Source organism: Microtus ochrogaster, chromosome 1 (assembly GCF_000317375.1).
Source record: "Microtus ochrogaster isolate Prairie Vole_2 chromosome 1, MicOch1.0, whole genome shotgun sequence".
In the NCBI taxonomy this organism is placed as follows: Eukaryota; Metazoa; Chordata; class Mammalia; order Rodentia; family Cricetidae; genus Microtus; species Microtus ochrogaster.
In genome coordinates, this window is record NC_022009.1 from 22,456,182 (window position 1) to 22,482,557 (window position 26,376).

Genomic DNA, 26,376 nt, shown 5'->3' on the forward strand with positions numbered 1-26,376 from the left:
AAGAAGAAGAAGAAGAAGAAGAAGAAGAAGAAGAAGAAGAAGAAGAAGAAGAAGAAGAAGAAGAAGAAGAAGAAGAAGAAGGAAGGAGGAGAAAAAAGTTACGTCATGCTCAGGACACAGGCTTCCTCCACCCTTCACCCTGATTCCTTGATCCCTTTCAACTCCTTCTTCCATGATGTTTCCAAAGCCTTGGGAGGAATGGCATAGACATCCCATTTATATTTGGGCGTCCAACAGTTATTTATTCTACGTACTTCCATCAGCTGAGTCTCAGCAGCCACCTCAGATCACTACAAAAAGCAAGCTTCTCTGACAAGTCAGCGGCAGGACAGTTCTGTGAGCATAAACACAATCATTTGGAAGGCAAATTGACGGGCATATGTAGGTGTTCTGAGTCACAAGATGATCAAAGGAAGATGGTCTCTCCAGAACACAATCGGGCTCTGAGGCAGCAGGGAGGAACAGTTTCTGACGGGCTGAACCCTGGCAGCCGTGCAGAAGCACATTGATTGATTGTTACACAAGAGTTGCTTTTTGAATAAAATAAGTTCCTCATATCAAAGCCCCTGGTTCAAACTATATGTTTCGTGAAGGAAAACAACACACTCCTGCAATTTTAGTCCTCATTGTGCACTGTTGGAAGTATTCACTAATGCAAGACGTTCTAGGTTTGCCGGGACAGTATTACGACTAAAGTCACGCAAGAATGGCAACACTCTATAAAATGACAGGGGGGGCTGGAGAGATGGCTCAGTGGTTAAGAGCACTGCCTGTTCTTCCAAAGATCCTGAGTTCAATTCCCAGCAACCGCATGGTGGCTCACAACCATCTGTAATGAGATCTGGCGCCCTCTTCTGGCCTGTAGGCATACAGACAGAACATTGTATACTAAATAAATAAATAAATATTAAAAAAAAATAAAATGACAGGGAGCGAGCACTGTTTTCTCCAATGATTTCTTCAAGGTCTAAGTACTTCCGGACAACAGCTACCTCATCCTAATGTTTACCCTGGATACACAGGCTCTCCTAGGTTCCCTACTACACATAGCATGCTCATCTAGAGAAGCAACAGCGGGCCCTGCCCTCTAGAGTTGTGCCCTTCTCGGTCATGGGCTTCTGACTTTAGAGTCAGGCATGAATTTTCCTTCATGGAGCTGAGATCAGCTGCGACCGGAAAGCATTTGGTTGCTTCAGTATAGACTTGCCATCATTGTACCGGTGAGCCCACCTGATTGGGTTGGTCAGCACCATAGTAGGAAAAGGCCGCAGGTGAGTAAGAGTTCTGATGACTTCCTCTACAGCCTGCGTATCACTGTCAGGGCTAGCCAGCAGGGAGGAAGCTGTTAGCTCAGTTCTGTTTAATCTCACTGTTTCCTCTTACCGAGGCATTACGTGTTATCTTTTTGATAACAAATAGTCTTACTATCCAATTCTTATGTGCCACAGCGGTAGTAGCAATTGCCTATATTGTTATGGGGGCCTGAGGGACTTTCCTGGCCAGCAATTCATGGAGCAGTAGCCTACCCCCTGACACTGGGGTTTTCATTTAACTACTTATGGCTTCTGAGAGCAGCTTTCTCCACTCACACAGGTTATTTTTTTTTTCATTCTAATTACGATTTTTTAAAATTTTATTTTTGACTAGTTTATCAAGTATCAGATTTCCCTATAGCTCATCCAAACATTGTCAGTTGATCCTTCTGCCTGCTCCCTCCTCCTCCCCATCTCTTCCCCACACCCTGTTAAAAACCTGTTTGCCCTGAGAGGACATTACTCTTTGTGCATCTTCCACACTATTCAGTAGACTGCCTATCTGCCTTGGGTTGAGGTTTCCTGGTAGTCAGAGCTTCTTTAGAGCCAAGCAATAGTATTGGTTGCAGTAGACACTTCATTGGCTCTGTAAACAGGATATGATTGTCCTATGTTAGTAGATGACAGAGTAACAGACTTGCCTGAGGTCTCCTAATGGGGAACTGAGGAAGCCAAGACCCCATCAAATTTGGCTGACTCTCTCAAGTGTGGACTAATGAATGGATCATCCACCTCTTAGTAGTCTTTTATTTTTGAGTTTGATATCTATTTTTGTTTTATGTGCATGAAGCCGGGCGGTGGTGGTGCATGCCTTTAATCCCAGCACTTGGGAGGCAGAGGCAGGCGGATCTCTGTGAGTTTGAGGCCAGCCTGGTCTATAAGAGCTAGTGCCAGGACAGGCTCCAAAGCTACAGAGAAACCATGTCTTGAAAAACTAAACAAACAAACAAACAAACAAAAAAACCAAACAAACCTATTTTATGTGCATGAGTATTTTGTTTGCATGTATGACTGTGTATTGCACGCCTGGTTCCTGAGGGAGCCAGAAGAGGGCGCTAGGTCCCTGAAACTAGAATTACAGATGGCTGTGAGCCAACATGTGGGTGCTGGGAACTGAACACCGGTCCACTGGAAGAGCAGTAAGCCCTCTTAACTGCTGAGCCATCCCTCCAAGCCTCTTGGTGATTCTGAAGGTCTCTGATAGGGCAGTGAAGCCTCAAATCCTGGGTGGAAGAAAAGAGGGGTTAAAGGGAAGGGGGAATGGGCGAGAAAGAAGGAAGCAGAACCAGGAATAAAGAAAAGGAAACCAGGAGTCTCCCAGTGCCATAGGGGCAAAAATAAGCAGCTGCCAGAATAGCACCAAGGAAGACAGTGTCTTCTTGGGAGCCATCTGGTATTGCGACATGATGTAACCATTGACAATTCTTTCTTACAATTAAGAACCTCTCAATTAAGAAAGAAAGAAAAAAGAGAGAAAGAAAGAAAGAGAACTTCTCAATTGAATTATAAAAAACTTGCCGACTGGTGGTGGCACACGCCTTTAATCCCAGCATTTAGAAGGCAGAGGCAGGCGGATCTCTGTGAGTTTGAGGCCAGCCTGGTCTACAGAGAGAGTTCTAGGACAGGCTCCAAAGTTACAGAGAAACCCTTTCTCGAAAAAACAAAAACAAGCAAACAAACAAACAAAATCTTAATCGCCAAGGGGCTGGAGAGGCTGCTCTCCATGCTCAGTATGCAGTTTTGGTGCACACTGCTCTTGCAGAGGACCCAAGTCTGATTCTGAGCACACGTGAGTCAGCTCTATCTACCTCTAACTCCAGCTCCAGAGGTTCTGATACACTTTTCCGGCCTCTGTGGGCACCTATGCTCATGTACACACACTCATACACATACACATAATTTTAAAAATTGAAAAAATTTAAAGTATTGTAAAAAATATTCTCCTAGAGAACTTGAATTTGGTTCTCAGTAACCATATCAAATGGCTCACAAACATCTGTACTTCTGGTTCTAGGGGGTCCAATCCCCTTTTCTAGACTCTGAAGGCATCTGCACATACACACACGTGCAAGATATTTTATAATGCCTTAAGCAAGTTTATAGTTTTGTATTGGGTTGCATTCATAGCTATTCTTGGCTACATGGCCTGCGGGCTAAGTCCTAGAGTCATGTCTACGTATGATCATACATAAATCATTGTGGAGCTGTCTAGCCTGGGACCATACACATATCAGGTGTAACAGGCCCCAGACCTTAGCACAATTGACGACATGTTAGGGGCTCAGTCCTGACCTTAAACTCCAGCACATAGCATAGGTCCCAACATCTGCCAAAATAGAAGCAAAGACCTAATCCATCAGAGACCTAGTCCACAGTCCCAGGAAAGTCTCTCAGTGTACTATCCTTGCTTTTTGGTTTCTGTAGTTATGTTTCTTGCTAACTGAAGCGTGACAACTAGGATGTGGGTTTTTGCACATAAAAGACAAAGGGCTGTAAGGCCCAGGGTTTCGTGATTTGGGTCGAGTTCCTGGTGCAGCAGCCCGCTAGAAGTAAAAACTTTTTTCTGCTTTAAGAGTGTTGGTGTGGCCGGGCGGTGGTGGCGCACGCCTTTAATCCCAGCACTCGGGAGGCAGAGGCAGGTGGATCTCTGTGAGTTCGAGACCAGCCTGGTCTACAGAGCTAGTTCCAGGACAGGCTCCAAAGCCACAGAGAAACCCTGTCTCAAAAAACCAAAAAAAAAAAAAAAAAAAAGAGTGTTGGTGTGGTGGTCTCAGACTTACTTACGTTTGCAACAGTAGGCTCCTCAAATGCCTGCCCTGTTAATATCTAGACAGAAATGAGTGGATGATTATCTTAATAAATCAGTGGTGAAAAGAAAGATGAGTTACATTACATAAGACTGATTTTTTTAGTAAATCTCTGAGTGCCTGAAGTAATGCAAAGGAAAAATGGAAAAATTTTTCATTTTCCTTTTCTTCTTTTCTTTTTTTTCTCCTTTCTTTTATTTTTCAGACAGTCCCTTATCACCATGTCCAGTAACAAAGGGATGAAGTCTTTAAATCTGTATGAGGCCAGATTTAACAGCAATCACCTGTAATCTCACACTCAGGAGACAAACAAAGGCAGGGGGATCCATACAAGTTTGAGGCCAGTCTAGTCTGTAAAGCCAGTTCTAGGCTAGTAAGGGATACATAGTGAGAACATGTCTTAAGAAAACAAAAAACAAAACAAAAAAACAAAAAACTGGGGGCCCAAGAGATTGCTCAGTGGTTAAGAATACTTCTTGCTCTTGCAGAGGACCCGGGTTCAGTTCCCAACACTCATACTCTAATCAGGTAGCTCACAACCACCTCTAACTCCAGCTCCAGGGGATCCAACATCCTTTCCTGCCTCCTCAGCCCCCCCCCCCGACCCGCACTCACATGCATGTATCCACACACAGGTACACATACATATTCATACATAAACAAAGAAAAGGCAGTGAGCAGGGAAGAGAATTAGCTTATCAACAGGACACACTGGACATCTTGGTGCCAGGCTTGGCCTACACACGGCACTAGCGGCCTGGTTCACACTCACAGTGGCCGCGTGGAACTGACTCCTGTGGGTGTGAGAGCTTGCTCAGGGCTGTCCTTCTACTCTGCACTGGGGCTGTGGAACGCTTGTTGGTGTGCAGTAAGTCCTTCACTCAGCACACCTGTGGTTTTGGTAGCTGCAGTAAGAACAGGTGAACTGTGACCTCCCCTTCAACCTGTCCACGGGAAGCCTTAGCTGCAGACAGCTCATTCCCTAGTTTTGCTCAATATTTAAAGAAAGCTTTCTTCTGTGTGTCCCTTTATAAGTGATAGAGTAGAGCTGATTTCTCTACCACCTCAGTCTGGATTTTGTTCAAAGCCAGGTACGTCTTTACTAAAGATGTCTGCTTATAGACACCAGTTTAATTACTGCTGGGAATCTGGGAGTTTTTCGTGTTTAATAACTTTATGACCAGAGCCTCAGGTCCTGCTTTATTTTTGTGATACCTCACTGTTTTTTGTATGTGTTTGAGAAAGGCTGTTGTTATATAACTCAGGCTGGCCTAGAACTCATGGAAATCCTGCCTTAGCCTTCCAAGTGCTCAGACTTACAGGTGTGCACCACCACACCTGGCCTCTTTTTTTGGGAGGAGGGTTGTTTAGGGAGTTGAACATAGTCTACTGTTGAGCTCTTTGTGTGTGTGTTTGTATGTGTGTGTGTATGGTTTTATTTTATTTAAGTTTTTTGAGGAAGAGTCTGTCCCAAGTAACCCAAGATGTCCTTGATCTGAGGGACAAAGGAACAAATTTTCTGCCTATTGGATTGACAAAAAATGCAAGACATTTTTGTTGGGCATGGGTGTAATGTACGCCTACCATCCCAGAACTCAGGAGGCTGAGGCAGAAAGGTGGCTGTGAGTGTGAGGCCAGCCTGAGTTAAGCAATGAAGTTCTGGGATAGCCTGGGCTATAGAGTCAGACTGTCTCAAAACAACAACAACAAAAGCCATTGGGTGGTGGTGTCGTACACCTTTAATCCCAGTACTTGGGAGGCAGAGACAGGCAGATCTCTGTGAGTTCAAGGCTAGCCTGTCTACAAAGGGAGTTCCAGAATAGCCTGGGCTGTTACACAGAGAAACTTGTCTGAAAAACTGAAAAATCAAACCAAACCAAAACCAAAACAAAAATAAACACACAAATAAAACCTAAATAGAGCTATTTCCCTGTAATTCACTTTAGCATAGTTTAATAGCAAAATATGAACACAATTTGTTGTTGTTGTTGTTCGTTTTAGACATAGAGTTTCTTTGTGTGACACTGGTTGTTCTGGAACTCTGTAGACCAGGCTGGCCTCGAACTCAGAGATCTAGCTGTCTCTGTTTCCCAAGTGCTGAAATTAAAGGCTGTGCCACCACTGCCTGGCTTGAAAAACAATCTTAACCATGATCAGTAATACTTCAAGAGCCAGACTGATTCATGCCCAGTTCGTACTGTGTGTGCATCTGTGGTAACAGAAGCCATTAGCTTATGAACTGTGACTGCCTAGTCAGACACAGAGGTACAGGTCTATCTCTGAACTCTGAGGGTGGAGGCAGAGGGTCTTGGGTTTCAGACCAGCCAGAGCTAGGAGACTTTGTCTCAAACACAAAAACAAAATCTAAATGGAGCAAAAACACATCAGATTTTGAAAACTAGGAGCAGGAACGTAGGAAGCTGGGCATGGTAACATAAACCTGTATCCCAAACTTGGAAGGTGGAGGGAGACCTCGTTGGGAGTTCAAGACTGTTATCAACCTCATAGTGAGTTCAAGGACAGCCATGGCTACATGAAATTTTATTTTAAAGAAAAAAAAAGTAGATCCATTATGAAGATGTCAATGTTAAAAAGCATTTGTGAGAAAAAAAGAAATGTTAAGTTTGGGGATGTGGCTTCATTCGTAGAGTTCTTGCCTAACATGAGTACAATCTCATTTTGATCATTAGCAGCTCATACACCTGTGTGATGCTCACCTGCAATCCAAGCTCTTGCAGGTAAATTTGGGGGCATCAGAAGGGAAGGGCCTTCCCCAGCTCTATTGGTCTCAAAACAGAAGCAAATCTAAAATAAGAAAATTAATCTCTCTCTGTGTCTTCCTGTCTGTCTGTCTGTCTGTCTGTCTGTCTGTCTCTCTCTGTTTTTTTGAGGTAGGGTCTCACTCCACTGCTAAAATTGGTCGGGAACTTGCCGTGCAACCTGTGACCCCGTGGCAATCCTCCCATTTCAACCTCTGGAGTTTGAGGAGTTTAGGTACCACCTCCCTTGTTAGGAAACTTAATATTAATAATTAATTACTAATTAACATTTCTCACCCAAAATAAGCTGTTTTGTTCATTTGTTTGCCTGTTTTTGGAATTTTTGTTTGTTTCTTTGTTTTCAGACCTAGGGTCTCTAACCTCATACTTCCTGCTGCTACCTTCCCATGCTGGGGTTACAGCCATGACCGCCACACCTGGTTGATGTGGTGCTGGTGATTGAACTCATGGACTAGTGCATGCTAGACAAGCAATCTACCAACTGAGGAATATCCTTAACTCAGAATGATTGTGTTTTAGATACAGCGTTCTGAATAACACTTCGGTCTTCTCTCCTCACTTTGTCTCAACATGAGCTAGCAGACTCTTGCTCCTGCCACCATGCGAGCCAAAAGAATATATAATACGTGCGTGTGTGTGACATGCTTATGTTTGTGAGCGTGCTATGACAAGCACGGAGAGCTCAGAATACAACTTTGTGGAGTTGCTTCTCTCCTTGTATTGTTGGTTAAGAGGCTGCAGTTCAGGTTCCCAGGCTTGCATAGGAAGTCTCTTTACCAGTTGAGCCGGTAGGCTTTTCTTGTTCTTGTTTTGAGATGGGATCTCTCCCTATATAGTCCTGGCTGTCCTGGAACTTGTTATGTAGACCTAAATAGCTTCAAAGTCAGAGTTCGGCCCATCTCTGCCCCTGGAGTGCTGGGATTTAAGGCATGTGCAACCGTGCCCTGCTATCCCTCCTTTAAAAAGCAGCCACAGCTGAGCAGTGGTGGTGAGGGCAGTGGTGGTGCATACCTTTAATCCCAGCACTCCCAGCACTTGGGGTGGGGTGATGGGTAGAGAGGGGCAGATCTCTGTGAGATCAAGGCCAGCCTGGTCTACTGAGCTAGTTCCAGGACAGGCTCCAAAGCTACAGATAAGTTTACAAAAGCGAGGTACATCGTGCTTTAAAGAAACGGGAAAGCCCTCTCTATCTACCCTCCTTCCTGCTCCCCCTTCATCCTCCCCCCCACTCTCTCTGCCTCCCTCTAGATGCCCTCCTCCTTCTGACATGTTTTTTGTTTTCTGAGACAGTATCTAAGGAACTTTTTGTCTCCAGAGCATACCTGCACCTCCCAGACCTGGTGCATACGAGGCAAGCGCTCTACTAATTGAGCTACACCTCCCCAGCCACTGCCTTGCTTTTTAAATCTACATCTGGAACAATAAAGTAACAGTATTGGGAGGTGTCTTAATTTGGGCTTCTATTGTTGTGATAAAAACCACGATCAAAAAAAAAAAAAAAAAAAACAAAAACAAATTGGGGGGGGGGGAGTGGCTGGAGAGATGGCTCAGAGGTTAAGAGCACTGGCTGCTCTTCCAGAGGTCCTGAGTTCAATTCCCAGCAACCACATGGTGGCTCACAACAATCTGTAATGAGATCTGGTGCCCTCTTCTGGCATGGAGGTGTACAATGCAGGAGGCACATTGTATATGTAATAAATAAATCTTTAAAAAAAAAAAAGCAATTTGGGGAAGAAAAGGGTTTATTTTATATTTTATCTTACACTTCTAGGTAACAGTCCTTCACAGAGAGAAGCACGCAGGAAATCGTGCCAGAACCTGGAAGCAAGAACTGATGCAGAGGCCATGGAGGGTGCTGCTTACTGGCTTGCACAGCCTGCTTTCTTATAGCACCCAGGACCACCAGCTCAGGGTGGCACCACCTACAGTGAACTAGACCTGCCCACATCAGTCATCGGTTAAGAAAAAGCAGCACAGGCTTGCCCACAGGCCAATCTATTGCTGCATTTTCTCAACTGCGGTTCCCTCTTCCTAAAGGGCTCTAGCTTGTATCAGATTGACTAAAAGCTACTTGGGACAGGTGGTATTTCTTTAGAAAGAAACTATCGTCAGAGGACTGGGTTAACCTTTGAATTGTAAATCTTTTCATAAAGTTTTGAGCCAACTCGTATCAGTATTTTGAATACTATATGTATTTAAAATTTATGTGTATTCATGTGTGTTTGTGTGAGTACCCTCCACTTATGTACTTGAGGGGGCCAGGAGAGACTGTCAGAGCCCTGAGTTGGACTACGGGTGGTTGTGAACCATCTGATAATTCAGGTACTGGGATCTGAACCCAGGTCCTCTGAAAGAATAGGAAGCATTCAATTTTGTTGTAGGATTCACTGTGTAGCCTTGGCTGTCCCGGAACTGGCTCTGTAGATCAGGCTGACCTCAAACTCAGAGATCCACCTGCCTCTGCCTCCCTAGTGCTGGGATTAAAGGTGTGCGCCACCGCTGCTGGGCTAGCAAGGAACATTCTGGATCAATGAGCCATTTCTCAGCTTCTTTATGTCCGTTATTTATTTATCGTATGTGTGTGCGCATATGTGGAGGTCAGAGGACAACTTCCTGCCATCAGTTCTGCCTTCCACTTTGTTACAGAATGCCCACAATAGATGAGGCAGGGCCTCTATTGTTTCTGTTCTCACAAGGCCTATCCCAGGATCGCTGGCCACCACACCAGTGTTTTACATAGGTTCTGGGATCAGGTTGGGAGGATTTGTAGGGCTAGAGCTTGGAAGTGTTGTGCTACCTCCCTGCCTCTATTATGTAAATTTTATACATATCATGATATATTATTTATATATTATACATGTATATAGCACATTTGATCTTAACAATAAAATCTTAGCAGCACCTGATGGTGTAGGTGTGTGATCCCAGCTACTTGGGAGGTTGAAGCAGAAAAGAAACTTTTCGTTTAAGGTCTTGCCTGAGTTATGGAATGAATTCAAGATCAGTTTGGGCAATGTAGTGAGATCCTGTCTCAAAAAGTGAAGAGAGGCTGGAGCTACAGCTTTGCCCAGAGCTCTTGCCTACCATAAGGGAATCCCTAGGTTGAATTACCAATATTGAAAAAAAAAATTAAATCCTTAACAAAGAATAAAAATATCAAACCAGAGAAATCTTTCTCAGATGAGAACACAGTGGTGATCGAGTGTCAGACAAGAATCTGCTCAACTTCTTCTATTTTTAAAAACTGATTTTATTTATTACACTTATTTGTGTGTGTGTGTGTTGCGTGTAGCACACGTGTGGAGGTTAGAAGACAATTTGTTGTTGTAATCTGTAATCTTTCCTTTCACCACGTGACTCTCAGGGACTGAACTCATATCTACAGGCCTGATGCCCTTTTCTGGCTAAGTCATCCTGATGGGCTCTTATTCCATTTTTTACTCTGTGCCACTTGAATCTTTTTTAAAAAGAATGTTTAAGTTGCATAATCATAAGGGAAAGAACCTAGATTAAGAACAAAATATACCAAGATGTTCACAATAGCTGTGATAATGAAATTACATGTAGTTTTTTTCTTTCTTTTAGAAGTAACATTTTTGTAATAGAACAGCCCCCAAGCTCTTTTTTCTACCACATCTTTAAAAAAACACCACTTTAAAAGATTCCATTAGCCTTTTAAAGATTTTTCAATTATCCTCATTGCTTCAGGAAAAAAAAAGATAGCAACACTAATACAGCCCCTTATAAAATGTCAAACAGCACAGGAAGATATGTAAAAAAAAAAAAGTTTTCTATCTCCTTCTAAGAGACTCCCACTATTATCTCAAACTTTAAAAATACTGCAAACTTAAATTAAGAACATAAAAAGCAATTTCAAATCACCAGAGGGCTTCAGAGTTCAAATATACTCACTCTGTTGGTGCCATGCAGAATCCGAAATACTTTCAGTTGATCAAGACATCAAATACTAGGCCCCAGTGACCAATAAATCAGCGTTCTAAGGGTTAACAATTTGCCCCCAAGGCTGGCATTCAAATCCAAGATGGAGAGACGAGGCTAATCCACTGCCTCAGGCCATTACCATCACAGTGGGTAGCGCTGGTAACAACTAGCAGACAGCCTTTCAGCGGAATGGAAGTCTAGAGAGGGATTTTTCAGTGATAAGAGAGCCCATAATTGGGACCGGGAAAAGTGATAACAATGACTTGGGTATAATGGACCCTGAGGGACAAGAGCATACTGAAGGGACAGAGGTAGACATGGGAGCTTGGGAAAGAAGTCAGCTACTCACAGAGCTCCAAAGGGTTAAAACCAGGCAGGAAAAACTCCAGGAGGGGAGCCACTTCCAAAGACAGCCATTGGAGCCTTTCACCTCCCCCACTGCCAAAAACTAGACAGGCGCTTGGGACTGGATCCTTTGGGATTATTTAAAAATCCCCTAGGGTCCTAGGTGCACCCGCAGGGAGGGATTAAAGCCCCTGGTACAGTACAGTTCCTCCTTCCTTCCTGTGAGCCCAGAGTTTGGGTGTACAGGGATAGCCCCCCTCACCGCCACCCCCGCCCCCAGCCCTTGCCAGATGCAGTTCAAGCCCAGGCAAGCTTTGGGAAGAAGAGGTGTTGAGCTCCAAGCATGAGAGATGAGCACAGTGGAGAAGACCTGTGAGAACCAGGCCTACAACAAGATGGGGGCAGGGAGCTGTTTCCCTGCCTGCCTGTTCTAGATCGTAGGGCCTACTTAGGCAAGCTGCATTTCAGGGGTTCGGAAAACACCGAAGTCTTTCTCTACTCAATCATCCATGGCTCTTTTGGGGTGACACCATGGTGTCACCCCCCCCCCCAACCCAAGCTTAACTGCAAACTTTTCCCTTCCCTCTATCTAAATCTAAGTCACCTTTTCCTCCCCCTCTTCTCTTCCCCCCCCCCCCCCCCGCCCAAAACTCTTTGGAAATCTTTCTTATTTTCTTTTAAGTTTTCCCTGGGCCGAGAGGGGTCTGTTACAGAGCTAGGTCAGGGCATTTTAACACTCCCAGCGGGGGACAGTGGATAAGACAATAGCTACTATCACTTTACCATTGGAAGTGACCCCCGAATTTGCACTTCTTTCATCTTAGGACCAGAGCCCTGGAGGTGGGCGATTTCCTGGGGGGGAGTGGCTTAAACCACTTCCCCACCAGCCAGTTGGCTGTAGGCCGTCCACGCTCCATGGTCCACTACAGATTTGGGACTGAGAGAGTGTGGCTCAGAGAGCGACGCTCTCCAGGAAGGCCTCTCCTGTAGGGTGGCCTAAATGACCCAGGCCGGAAGATGGAGAGAAGAGTGGATGCTCCCCAGGGCTCTGGACCACCCTCGAGGTCAGTAAAATAGGATTCCCCCCTCCCCCCAAACTAAGAAGGGGCCGGTTCCTCATTCAACTTGGTGTCCTAGGCACCTAGGAGTTGCCTTCAGGATACTAAAGGGTTCCGATCTAAGATCCGCCGGTGAAGATGCTACGGGAGTGTGGTGGACAGGGACGCTAGGCATTGTTTAAATTCTCCCTACCCCCACTCCTCCAGCCCCTTCCCCACCCCCCACCGACTAGCCTATCTCCCCTCCCCACCCGGCAGGCACAATGGTACGGCCTCAGCCCCTCCCCGGACTGCGGAGCTTCTCAGGTTAGGTCCCTTGTTTTCTGCAGCCCCAGGTGGGCCAGCTCTCTACTACCCCAAAGGGTGCCTGGTGACCAGTGTCACTTCACTGTGCAGATGCCCTCGCTCTTCTTCACTTTCAGACACAGGGTCCAGGAAAGCAACTGAACTTGGTAGCTAGCCCCTGAGGCTCTGCACTCAGTTGGCCTCAGGTGCACCCGTTAGCTACCCTTGGTGGTGGCTGGCTTTCTTTGGGAAGTCAGTATCTAAAGGACCTACCAGTGAGTCCCAAGAAACCTGCGATTGTCTAGTTTGGTCTCCTTGACACAGAAAAAAGAACCAAGATGGCTGAGTCCCATGATCACACAGCCTGGACATTGAAGCCAGGCTGGCTGGGATCAAACTCCAGTAAAGTCTGTGGGCCCACATGCTTGGGGGTTAGTAGATTACAGATTGCAGAGCGTGCTTTTGAGAGGGACAGAGAGCAAAGGGGAGGTCTCCCAGAGAGCTCTGGATTCCCAGTTGGGCTCCTTGGAGCTCAGGATACAGTTGGTCGGGAAGGAGTTAGTTTTCCCTTCCTGGTCCTTCACAGAGCCCTGATTTACCCCTCCTAAAATACAGGGGAATCGGAGCCGGAACCTGGTTCTGCAGCTCCCATCTGCTTGCAGATAGGGAGCCGGGGCGACAGGGAAGCCGGCCCTGGTAAAGGCGGAGAATCGAGTATGCAGCCCCCGTCCACGTATCCCGTCTGTGGCTCCAGGTCCTCTCCAGGCATTAAGATGTTGCGGAACTCGAAGCCTGTATCACGGAGGCAGGGGTGGCCTCTCTGGCTTAGTACTTTCTCAGACCCTGTCCAGGCGCTATGTGGGGATCTGGACTCATTCCTTCAGTGCCCCTGCCAGCAGTTATGTTGCTGGCCCTGCCTACCCTCCAGGAAGGGCGCCATTGCCAGAGGGCCGCACCTGAACCCCATCACCAGTTAGCTACTTAAGGGCTTCCTCCTGAATCTCCCGCCCTTCCCACTCTGACTGTCTTCTGGTGGTCCAGTCCTGTTTCGTGTGAAGCTGCTTGTAAACTTTTTCATTTTAGAAGCAGGGTCTCCCTACGTAGACCAGACTGGACTTGAACTCGAGCCTTGGGAGTGCTGGAATTCCAGGCTTGGGCCACTAGACCCAGGTCTCGGCACGCCTTTGAGGAAGCCAGAAGCGGGTTATTGACTGCTTACATCTTCCTCTCTGGGAGAGGGGGAACGGAGGAAAGAGATAGGGTGGTGTCAGGTGTGAACAGGCCTGGGAAGATGCTGTTGGATAGGAGCCGGTAGGGTGGGGAGGGGTAGGTCTGTGCAGAGGAAGTGTGCCTCTCTGGACGCTGTGCTGGACACCACTGGAGGAATTCAGGCAAGTCGGCTTTGCTCTCTACCTTCGTTTCCTTGTCTACAAAGTGACTGGGCGCATCTCCAAATGCCAAGTTCTCTGGATCATTTATAGGAATGCTTTAAGAGACTTTTGTGTGATAGGGTTGCAGCAGTTAGGAGAGCTGGAGTCAGCTTTTGATAGCTGTATGTTCTTTCTTAATTTAACCCCCGCTGAGCCTCCCGTTCTCCAGGTGTGAGCTAGGAATATTGATGCCCGTGGTCCGGGTAGGTGTGATGTGGAGTTGTAGCTGCGTGGAGGAAGGTGAGACTCACAGAGCAATAAAATTACCTCTGAAGACCTGGAATCAAATGTTCACCCCCAGAAAAGCCCACAGGGACTTGTGATCACCCAGGGGAACCTCACGATCCACTTCCACGGAGTGGGAGCGGGAAGAATCAGCGACAAGCTTTAAATTGTTCTTTTCGAGACTTGGGTTGAATTACCTAAGTTAAATGCATTTAGTGCCGAGTCAGTAAGTGGCAGCTATTTTCCTAATTTTGTTTGCAAAGTATCTCAAAGCAGTCATTTGCATGCAGCTGTATAACACCGCTTAAGAAGTGACATCATGTAAAAAAACAGGGAAACATTATCCTGTTTCTTGGGATGATTTTTCTGACAGTGAAAAAAGCTTTGTCTTTCAAACTTGTTTTGGAAGTTCAGTTTCTTTTTATTGCACGCGTTATGTGTTTTTCTACTAAGGATTGGTATATAATTTATCTCCCAAGTTCAAAGAAAAGTAACATTTTTTTCAGGGGGGGGGTCTTTTGGTCTTCTGAGACTCTGCCCTCTGTACTGAGTGCTGGGATTAAAGCCGTGTGCCACTGGCATAGATTTAAATTTTTGTTTTTGTGTTTCAAGACAGGGTTTCTCTGTGTACCTTTTGGTAAGGTTTAAATTTTTTGAATTTATTCTTATGTATGTATGTGCGTTGTGTGTCTGATATGTATTTATGGGCATGTGTGTCACGGTGGCAGCTAAAAAGCAACTCTCCCACCCTGATGTGGGTTCCAGGAATAAAACCGGAGTTGCCAGCCCTGTGCGGCAAACACTATCAGCTGAGCCATCTCAACAGCCCTGTAATAAGAGTTCCCAAAAATGTAAAGTGCATAAAAGATAAGATGATTTAAAAGGCCAATTCCTGTCGAGGTTTTGGGGGGACAAGGAGTTTGAAGGCATGCTTCTATAATCCCGCATTTAGGAGGCAAGACTATTTCACATTCAAGACCAGCCTGGGCTGCGTCATGAGACCCTGCCATTTAAACAGCAGCAATTAAAACCTATTCTGCCTTCTCCCCCCCAAAAAAGCAAGAAAGAATCTAAATATAGATTAAATAACACTGTATAGGTAGAAATCTGGTGAGTTTATGCCAGATTATTCCTAATATACACGGGTGTCCTTTCCCTAGACAGGTTTTCTCTGTGTAAACCTGGCTGTCCTGGAACTCACTTTGTAAACCAGGCTGGCCTCAAAACTCAAAGATCTGCTTGCCTCTGCCTCCGAGTGCTGGTATTAAAGGTGAGTGCCTCTACCACTCAGTGGGGGTATAATTCTTATGAAATTTTTCTTAATATGCACATTTTGAAGACTTTCCCCCTATAATGTTAACTAAGGGTGATTTGCATCGTCACCACGTGGAAGGTTCTTTCTTGCCATCCAGTAAAATTCTGGCAGTGCCTTTGGTGCTTCAAAATTCCCATCTCCCCACCTTTACCCAATTACAATTTACCTTCCGGTGCACCTTTTAAGCTTACAGTTTGACGAGCTGAAGCAAGTGCTTTGTAGGTGGGGACTAATTAAAGCAATTGGGTTAGACTCTGAAAACCAGATCTGCAAAGCCAGAGAAGAAAACATCTCTTTTCTAATTTAAAAGCTGTCCACAACGGAATGCCTCTGCTTGGCGATTTTCTGAAGTTAATCTACACAGAGAAACCCTGTCTCAAAACAGAAGAGCAAAAATCAAGGACTTTTTTTTTTTTTGGTTTTGGTTTTCCAAGATGGAGTTTCTCTGTGTAGCTCTTCTGTCCAGGAATTTCACCCTGTAGGCCAGAATGGTCTCAAACTCAGATCCACCTGCCTTTATTATTTTTAATTAATTTTATATGTATGAGTGTTTTGCTTGAACGTATGTCTTTACCACCACACACGTGCTTGGTGCCTGTGGAAGTTAGAAGATGTTGGATTCCCTGGACCTGTTATGGAGTTATAGAGGTTATGGACTGCCATGTGGATGCTAAGAATTGAACCTGGGTCATTGGTGAGAACAACAAATGTTCCTAACTGTTGATCCCAGAATTAATCCATTCATTCATTCATTATGTGCCAATCCCAGTTCCCTCTTCCTTCTCTCTTGCTCCCCTCACCTTCCCCCATCCCACCCCCATCCACTCCCCAGAGAGGGTAAGGCCTCCTCTGGGAAATCAATTATTAAGTCTATCCTATCCCTACCTTGAGGCAGGGCCATCACCACCCCCCCCCCAGGCTGAGTAAGGTATCGCTCCATAGAAATGAAGCCCTGGATTACTTTTTAAAAATTATTATACATTAATTTATTTATTTTGTATGTAGTGGGCCTATATGCTATAGCACTCATGTGGAGGTCAGAAGACAATTCCCAGAGTCTTTTTCTACCATGTGGGTTGCAAGAATTAAACCCAGAAGCGGGACGGTGGTGGCGCACGCCTTTAATCCCAGCACTTGGGAGGCAGAGGCAGGCGGATCTCTGTGAGTTCGAGACCAGCCTGGTTTACAAGAGCTAGTTCCAGGACAGGCTCCAAAACCACAGAGAAACCCTGTCTCGAAAAACAAAAACAAAAAAAAAAAGAATTAAACCCAGATCTCGTATCATCAGGCTTGGCTGTATGTTTTTGTGTGTGACTGTCTTTGTATGTGTGTGAAATTGTGTGTGCGCATGCGTGTCTGTCGCTCTGTGTGTTGTATGTTTAATGATGTGGATTGCTCTTCATCTTCCTTGCGGGGATTGGTTCTCTTGATTCAGCTAGCTTGGCTGTCCAGCAAGCCTCAGGGATTTTTCTGACTGTAACGGTATGTGCCACTCCCCTGACTTTTTAACATGGAGTCTTATACTCTGAGCTCAGGCCCAGATTTCTGGGCCAACACTGTACCAACTCAGCTGTCATCCATGTCTGCCAACCCCCATCTGTTTTCTTTCTCGCCGTACTGGGGATTGAGCGTAAGGTCTCCCTCATGCTGAGCAAGTGCACTGAGCTGTCCCAGTCATTTCCTGCTCTACCGTGCTGCTCTCAGGTTTAGAATACAAACAGTCCCCATTCAACAATCTTCCACACCGTGGGGTCCTCCTTGTTGCCCCCGTGAAAGACCATATATTCCAGGACAGCAGCTCCTAACGTTTTTTAAGTTTCGAGGTCTCCCTTCGCTTTTTAAATGAGGAACTTGGAGACTTTGTTTATGACGACAATATCGTGTATACTATATTCAAACTTAAAGCCCAGGAGTTGAGGAGTCCAGTCTTACATGTTCGAGGTCCTGGGTTCAACTCTTAATATTGAATTAAAAACAAAGTAAAAATGAAATAGTAACAGATAACCACTGATATGAAAAGTAACTTTCCCAAGGCTGGTCAAAGCTCAGTGGTGGAATTCACCACTGGTACGTTCAAGGCCCTGGGTTTGATCCCTAGCACTAATTTAAAACAGATTTCCATAGTCAAAAGAAAAAGGAAGAATCGTTTAATTTCTTTATTTTTGGACCTCTGCAATGCCAGTTTGGTAGATCCTCATCAGTCTGTCTTCATACGCTGTTTGGTTGGGGGAGAAATTAGGAAAATCAGACTTTAATTCCTTTATTTATGTTTATTTTATTGTTTTTGAGACAGGGTTTCTCTGTTTAACAGTTCTGGCCTTCCTGGAATTCACTTTGTCTCTGTAGACCAAGCTGGCTGCAAACTCACAGAGGTCTACCTGCCTTTGCCTCTGGAGTGCTAGGATTAGAGATGACCTTGGACTCTAAACCCGGCCTGTTTCAGCTTTACAGAGCTGGGGTTACAGACCTGTGCTGCCACGCCTTACGATCGGCAGTTCCGTGTATCCTTGGGCCTTGCTGGCTCTGGCAGTCACTTCCTAGCCGTGGAAAGCATGTTCTTGTTATTGCCAAAGCCGTCACCATTTAATTGGTCTCAGATTCTGACTTGAACAAGTAACATCTGAGTCTGTGTGGTGCCAGGAAATCGGATATATTCTAAACTACTCTTGAATGTATATTTCTAGGTAACCTGAATTCATTGCTGTTGGGTGATGGAAGACACGCTAAGGTATTGTTTAAAGCAAAGTAATAGTGGCTGAGATCTTTCAGGCACCTTACAAGGGGTCTTCACATTTCAATCTTGGAAATGAGTATCGTTAATTGTAATACGGCAGTCTTTTCAATAAAGTCCTGATCTTTATTTCATATAAAATTTTTTGTAGTTGGGTGGTGGCACACCTTTAATCCAAGCACTCGGGAAGCAGAGGCAGGTGGATCTCTGTGAGTTTGAGGACAGCCTGGTCTACGAGAGCTAGTTCCAGGACAGGCTCCAAAGCTATAGGAAAGCCCTGTCTTGAAAAACCACTAAATAAATAAACAAATAAATTTTTCATGAACTGAAATAAAGCTTGGTTGGTGAGTAATTAAAAAAAATGTCAGTAAGTCTCTTGCTAACAGTAGTATTCTGGCCAACCCTCTTGGGCAGGCCATTTTCCCAAGCCTTTCTCTGATTTGTCCTTAAATTCATAGTAAAACTCTTTTTAGTTTTTCAAACCAGGATTTCTCTGTAAACAGCCCTGGCTGTCCTGGAACTTACTTTGTAGACCAGGCTGGCCTCGAACTCACAGAGATCCACCTGCCTCTGCCTCCCAAGTGATGGAATTAAAGGTGTGTGACAGCCGGGCGATGGTGGCGCACGCCTTTAATCCCAGCACTCAGGAGGCAGAGGCAGGTGGATCTCTGTGAGTTCGAGACCAGCCTGGTCTACAGAGCTAGTTCCAGGACAGGCTCCAAAGCCACAGAGGAACCCTGTCTCGAAAAACCAAAATAAAATAAAATAAAATAAAAAATAAAAAAATAAAGGTGTGTGACACCACCACCCAGCCAAAACCTACCCTCCCTTCCTTCCTTCCTTCCTTCCTTCCTTCCTTCCTTCCTTCCTTCCTTCCTTCTTTTTTACCCCCAAGATCATAGAGTTTCTCTGTAGTAATGGCTGTCCTGGAACTCACTCTGTAGACCAGATTGGCCTCAAACTCACAGAGATCCGCTTGCCCTACCTCCCAAGAGCTGAGATTAGAGCTGTGTGCCACGATTCATCGCATGAAACCTTAATAAACTCCCAACTATGCTTTAAAAAAATTGGTCTATAGGGCATGGTGAACACTTCCAATCCCGGCACTGAGAGGCTGGAGGCCGACTGAGTCTGAGGCAAGCCTTGTCTACATAAGAATGTCCCACGCTGAAAGCAGCTAATTCATCATAGACCTCTGAACCAAAATAGTCTAGAGGAGACGTTCTTCCTGCTCAGTGTGACAAAAGGCCCTACCTCCAAGGGCATTCTTGGGACATCAAGGGGATAATTAGATGCTGTTCTCTTTATAGAAAAGATTGGTTTCCACACTGTAGCCCAAACTGGCTTGGAATCCACTTTAGTCTGCGCTGGCTTCAACCTTATGGTACTCATTCTGCGATAGTCTCCAGCGTGCTGGGAATATAGGAAGAAGCTGTCGCTCCGAATCATACAATAACATGGTTTTATTCAAATCGGATAAGAAGGCAAACTCTGCTGGGTGGTGGTGCCATGCGCCTTAAATCCCAGCACACAGGAGGCAGAGGCAGCCGATCTCTGAGTTCGAGGCCAGCCTGGTCTACAGAGTGAGTTCCAAGACAGCCAGGGCTACACAGAGAAACCCTGCCTCGAAAAAGAAGGCAAATTATGTCATTGTGTAAAATAATTATGGTATGTCTAAGTATTATTCTCAAAATAATTTATGAGGGACCTGGGACTATAGTTTGGGAATCATTGTTTTAGGTTTGCCTCTCGTGTGATCATAAGTCTTGAACCACTACAAAGATAATTTGTTTATATATTTATTTTGAGACAGGACTTCACTCTGTAGCCCTGACTGGCCTGGAACTTGCAGAGATCTGGCTGCCTCTACCTTCCAGATGAGTGCTAGGATTAAGGGCATTCACAACCATGCGCAGTTGAGGTGAAGTTTATGCACCTGCTGTATACGATGCATGTATTAAATGATTATGCATAGGAACCACCATCCTCTACTGCTTTGCTGTGTGTCTGCTTCTGTGCTAGGGGATAAGTGTCTGTGCCTGTCTCTTTTACATAGAATCTGGCTAGGTAGCCCAGGCTGGCCTTGAATTCATGATCCTCCTGCCTTTCCCAGTCCTGGGATTGCATGTGTTATTTTACTTTCATTATATTAGTTGAGCTCATAGGTTTTCTAAGGTAGGAACCCCCATGTTATGTGGGGGGGGAAGGCAGAAGCCAGAAGCTTAAGTGTGTGCTTTGCCAAACTCACATCAGAACCAGGATTCAAAGCCAAGTTCCAGAGACTGTGCTTTTCCTCAGAACCACTGAGTGACTAGACAAAGCCAAGGCAGAATTAGCTGCTATCTCTTCTGGGGGACTAAGGGACACTACGTCTAGGACAGTGGTTCTCAGCCTTCCCAGTGCTGCAACCTTTAATGTTGTGGTGACCTCCAACTGTGAAATTATTTTCATTGATACTTCATCACTAATTTTGCTACTGTTTTGAGTCATAATGGAAATAATCTGTATTCCCATGGTCATAGGCGACCCCTGTGAAAGACTTGTTTGACTACCAAAAGGGTCACAACCCACAGGTTAAGAACCATTGCTCTAGGGAGAAGGTACAGGAGCACACAGGGTACCTGCTATTGTTGGGTATCACAGTCATCTTGTTTTGACCTCTGCCCCCTCTCCTTTGCCCTGTCAGGATGCCCTCTCGGGATCAGCTGGTGCAGCAGGTGTTGCGGGATCTGCAGGAGGCAGTGGAGTCCGAGGGCCTGGAAGGTCTCATCAGTGCCGCCCTGGAGGCCAAGCAGGTCTTATCTTCCTTCACCCTCCCGGTCTGTCAGAAGGGTGGCCTTGGGCCCCAGGTGCTGGAGGTGGACTCTGTGGCCCTGAGCTTGTATCCAGAGGATGCTCCGCAGAACATGCTGCCCCTGGTGTGCAAGGGGGAGGGGAGCCTGTTGTTCGAAGCAGCCAGCATGTTGTTGTGGGGGCACACGGGCCTCAGCCTGGAGCTGCGGGCCCGCACCGTGGTGGAGATGCTGCTGCACCGGCACTATTACCTCCAGGGCATGATCGACTCCAAGGTGATGCTGCAGGCTGTACGCTACTCCCTGTGCTCCGAGGAGTCCCCTGAGATGACCAACCTGTCCTCTGCCACACTGGAAGCCATCTTTGATGCCGATGTCAAGGCCACGTGCTTCCCCACCAGCTTCTCCAATGTGTGGCACCTGTATGCCCTCGCATCCATCCTTCAGCGCAATATCTACTCCATCTACCCCATGCGCAATGTCAAGATCCGACCCTATTTTAACCGCGTTATCAGGCCACGCCCCTGCACCCAGGTGACCTCCATGTTACACATCATGTGGGCTGGCCAGCCCCTCACTAACCACCTCTTCCGTCATCAGTATTTTGCCCCGGTGGTTGGGCTGGAGGAGGTGGAGGCTGACGGTGCCGCTACCCTGGACCCCACTCCTCCGATCCTAGGTCCTCTGCTACCACCAGCCAAAACCCTGGAACTGCTCAACCATGAACCTGGCCTTAGCTACTCCCACCTCTGTGACCGCTCCAGCATCACGAAGAGCACCTTCTACCGCTGGCGGCGGCAGACCCAGGAGCACCGGCAGAAGGTGGCCACCCGCTTCTCTGCCAAGCACTTCCTGCAGGACAGCTTCTACCGTGGGGGCCTTGTGCCATTGCAGCAGTTCCTGCAGAGATTCCCTGAGATCTCCCGTTCTACCTACTATGCCTGGAAGCACGAGCTGCTGGGCTCTGGTGCCTATTCAGCTCTGGTCCCGGCTACTCCACCCAAGGAGGCCCTGGCTGTGCCAGAGCTGGAGAGTCTGCCAGGGAAGAAGGCTGCCGAGGGGCTGGGGTGCTCCCCAGCGGCAGCGGCTGTGTCAAGCCCTAGCATGGTCTTAATGCAGCGCGCCGCCAAGTCGTACCTGGAACATTGCATCTCTCTGAACAAACTGGTACCCTATCGCTGCTTCAAATGCAGGTTCCCTGGCATCTCGAGGTCCACCTACTATAACTGGAGGCGGAAGGCCCTCAGGAGAAGCCCCAGTTTCAAGCTGGCTCCAGTTCTTGAAACCACTGAGTCTCTACCCCCAATAGAAGTTGGGGACGGGACCCTGCTCTCTTCGAAGGGTGAGGTGGGAGAAGAGGGGACCGGGAAAGCAGCAGCTGGAGGCCCTCCAACTTCCCAGCGGCTCCTACCCACAAGGATGCCCCTGTCTCGTTGGCAGAGGCGACTACGCAGGGCTGCCCGCAAGCAGGTACTTAGTGGGCACCTGCCTTTCTGTCGCTTCCGCCTCCGCTACCCTAGCCTGCTACCCTCCACTTTTTGGGTATGGAAAAGTCTTTCCCGGGGATTGCCCAGGATGCAGGCCTCCTCTTTGGGCCGAAGGAGGCAGAAGCCAAAAGATCGGCAGAAGCCAGATGAATGGCAGATAGAAGCTGTTGAGAATGTAACATCTGTGATTGGTCGACAGGTGGAGACACTGCCAGTGGTTGCTTCTTCAGAAACCTCCCCAGAAGATGCCCAGAGAGGGCCTTCTAGAGAGGGGGTCATCCAGGAGACAGCTATGACCCAGGGCCAGCCCCACAGTGGGTCCCTGTCAGGCCAGACTGTGGCCCCGGCGGCAGCAGGTGGCAGGGATGGCCAGGTGCTAGTGATGGACATGCTGACCACCACAAGGTTCAAGGCCCAAGCCAAGCTGTTCCTGCAGAGACGCTTCCAGTCCAAGACTTTCCCCTCCTACAGGGAGTTCCAAGCTCGCTTCCCCCTCACTGCCCGCTCCACTTACTATATGTGGAAGCGGGCACTCTTTGAAGGCCTCACGCTTGTTGATGGCTGACAGAGAGGTGACACAGAGCCTGAGAAGGGGAGACTTGAGGTGTCTCCTGGCTTGGCCTGGATGCCCTTCGCTCTGTCTTCCATAATTTCCTGGCTTGGGTGGAGAGGAGGAAATCGACCACCTATTCTAATGAAAGCTGCAGAAGTATCAATTGACTCTTTTTGGTTGTTGGCTGGTCATATATTTTTATTGCGTTTAATTTTTTTTTCCATTAAGGTGGGTTGGGCAGGACCCCCTTGCCGGTGGTTGTGGAAGTTACGGTTGTGCCACAGCTGCCTGTAGCTCTTCCTGGTCCCACAAAGAGTATCACAGCATGGCCATTCACTCCGATGAGGCACAATATGTCTTTACTTTTTTTTTTTTTTTTTTTTTTTTTAGGGTGAGGTCCCTTTTTCTCAAAGATGTCTTCCAAAGAAACAAGGGATTTGAAAGTGAGGCTGATGTGTGGCTTTGTCTCATGCCTCCAGTGGAGAAGGTGCCAGGTTCTTCATGATCATCAGCTGGACTTTACAGAATAAAACCACGGTGGCCTCTAAGCCAGGGAAGGCCCCTAGGCACTGGAAACCCTAGAGAAGAAGGGCCTGCTCTGCTCCCTCTGCTGGGGGTCTCTGCCAGTTGCTGCCAGCCTAGCTCACTGTTGGGGACCTGTCTTGGAGCCAAGCCTCCTCAAACACTGAGTCACATCTTGGTCCAGGAGCCATAGGGTTACAAAGCTCATGGGAGACTGAATTTTCTTTGTCCAACGGCAAAGTTGGAAAACCAAAAAAATAAAGTGATGTCTTGCTCTCATGCTGCCTGAGGTCTCTGGGATTTGTTCGGCTAAGATGTGACTGCCTGTTCTCAGGGTTCCCGTTCAGTTTAAGGGGTTGGAACACTATTTCTATCTTCTCAGAGTGCATGCTTGGGACCACAGCTGGTGGTACTCTTAGGAACTGGATCTAGAAGTGACAATTGGCCTGGCTGAATAAAACACGTCCCTCTCCACATTCTAGGTATGCCAGGCAGGCTGGGCTTAAGGCGAATGAGGGCTTTTGTCTGTTGGGCATGAGAGATTCTCTTTGGTTCTCTCAGTTTCTTGTAGCTGCTGTCGCTTAAGCGAGCCTGACGTTTGCTTATACCCTACGTCCAATCCATCCTGAAGTCCTGCCAACCGTGGTGCTGGGAATGGAACCCAGGGCCGTGTGCATTACTCAGTTACAGCCTCAGACCCTTTCTTAAATTCCAAATTCTGCTGGACCGTGGTGGCGCACGCCTTTAATCCCAGCACTCGGGAGGCAGAGGCAGGTGGATTGCTGTGAGTTCGAGACCAGCCTGGTCTACAAGAGCTAGTTCTAGGACAGGCTCCAAAGCCACAGAGAAACCCTGTCCCCCCCCCCCCATCCAAATTCTATTCTTGAATCTTCCCTTCTTTCTGCTCAACACAACTTCCCTCCTTCCCTTTCCATATGGCCCGATCTTCAGAGGGATTTTGATGAAATTAGATCTTCCTGCTGTCCCGTGTCTGTGGCTTCCTTTTCTTCACAAAGTTCCTCCCTTGAGAAAGGCCTTATAAAGTGGCCCCCACCTCTCTTCCCCCCTCTTCACTATGTTTGTGCTCCCCTGCTGTGTTCCTGCACTGGCTGCCTCTGATGTGAATATGGCTTCTCCGTTCTGCTCTGGTACTTCCCACGCTTGCTCCTTTGGTCTGAAATGCTCTTCCCCCTCCCTCTTCCTCCTTGCTCCTTCCTCTCCTCGTCTTCCCTTCACGCCTATCTTCCCCCTTTTAAAGTCAGTTAGTTTTAGACACAGCCTCACTGTGTAACCATGGTTCCGTAGACCAGGCTGGCTTTGAACTCAACAGAGATCTGCCTGCTTTTGCCTCCCGAGTGCCGGATTAAAGCTATGCATCCCCAGGCCCCTTCTGACCATGACCTTAGCATCCAGAACGCTGGGATTACAGGCATCCACTACTGCAGTCAATTCCAATTCCAATGCTTTTCCCTGTTAGCTACACAGCAGACACTGCATCTCTGAGTCACTATAATAACATATAACATCATCCTTTTGAATTCTCTGGTAGGGTCTATACTGTTGCTTTATGGTTTGGATGCCCCCATTAGAGTACATGCTCTTTGAAAAGCTTTCTTTTTTCTTTTGCTAATAGCACTGAAATCTATAGATAGATTAATTCTAGGCACACAGTAGGTGCTAATATTTGAAAAGATAAAGAATGACATCGGTTTTTCTTACTGTTAATCCTGTGAGATCTGATTTTTGCAAACCTAATCAGAAATACTTAATACTTCTCATAGGCCAGTTTCCCCTCCGTCTTTACATCCACCCTGTTAATCTGTGCTGGAAGCAGCTTGCCTTTATATTGTTTTGTTTTCCAAATCGGCTCTGCCTCTACTCAAATTCCAAACTAGTAAGGGCCCCCAGAGTTCAGCCCTTGTCTACCACCGAGCTTATTCCTCACCCGAATGACTCTTCTTTCTCCCGTATGCTTCTTTCTCTTCCCACAGGACTCACCTAAGAGTCCTGTTGTTATTTGTCGATTTTACGCTCTAGACTGAGGTCTGGAGTGTCCACGGAAGCCCTGCTACAGCTGTGGGTTTGGTGAAAGGATTGGATTGGAGGAATTTAATCTAACTTGCAGTACCAACCTTTAGCCAGCAGGTGGCAGTCCAGTGCAATCCATTTTGGCCATGAATAGCCTCAAGGTCCCTTCTGAGATGGCCAAAACTACATTTTCTTCCTACACTAGGCGCCGCCAGAGCAGGCCCTTTGAGGCTGGGAGTAGAGTCTCCTAGTGAGACCTAAAAAACACGGAATTTTGGATGCAGCTCAATAGATAACCATTTACTCAGTGTGGGCGACGCAAAACGTACCCGGGGATTGCTACCTGGAGGAAAGGGGGAGGGGCTTGTCAGGAATGTGGATTCCAGAGTCCCACCCAGAACTACTGATTTCCACCTTAGATGTGTCTCCTTTCCAATTAGAAGACAGGATCACAGCCACACTCACAGTATAGTAAGCATCATCCAGCTCCCCATACTAAGAGATGAGTTAGGAGCCGCTCGGAGTTTGAGTTCTCGAGGCGTGAAGGGTGGGCAAATGCCTGAGGCGCTTGCTCGGGGCTACTCTCCAGAAAGACACACTAGGGTCCTGAGATGGGAAGACCATTTTATCCAAGCCCAGCATGGGTTCCTAAACTTACAGCAGAAATTTTAACTTCTGTTGGGGGGAAATGCAAATAAGGTGTGGGTGTCATTGGGAAATGACTGTGCCTGCAGGGCTCGGTTTCCTAAAGTGCTGAAGAACC

The 26,376-nt window shown here is 46.8% G+C and overlaps 1 protein-coding gene and 1 non-coding gene across 2 annotated transcripts; both read left to right on the plus strand.

Annotated features, from left to right (window-relative positions):
* Positions 1-17,995: 17,995 nt before the first annotated feature.
* On the plus strand, positions 17,996-18,122 carry LOC113456884. The gene has a single exon (XR_003377614.1). It is a non-coding gene; the product is annotated as a small nucleolar RNA SNORA24 (small nucleolar RNA).
* A 2,796-nt stretch (positions 18,123-20,918) lies between these two features.
* Vrtn (vertebrae development associated) lies at positions 20,919-23,075 on the plus strand. Its single transcript, XM_026777025.1, has one exon. It carries the CDS (start codon positions 20,919-20,921, stop codon positions 23,073-23,075), a length of 2,157 nt encoding a protein of 718 aa, XP_026632826.1.
* Positions 23,076-26,376: the final 3,301 nt, after the last annotated feature.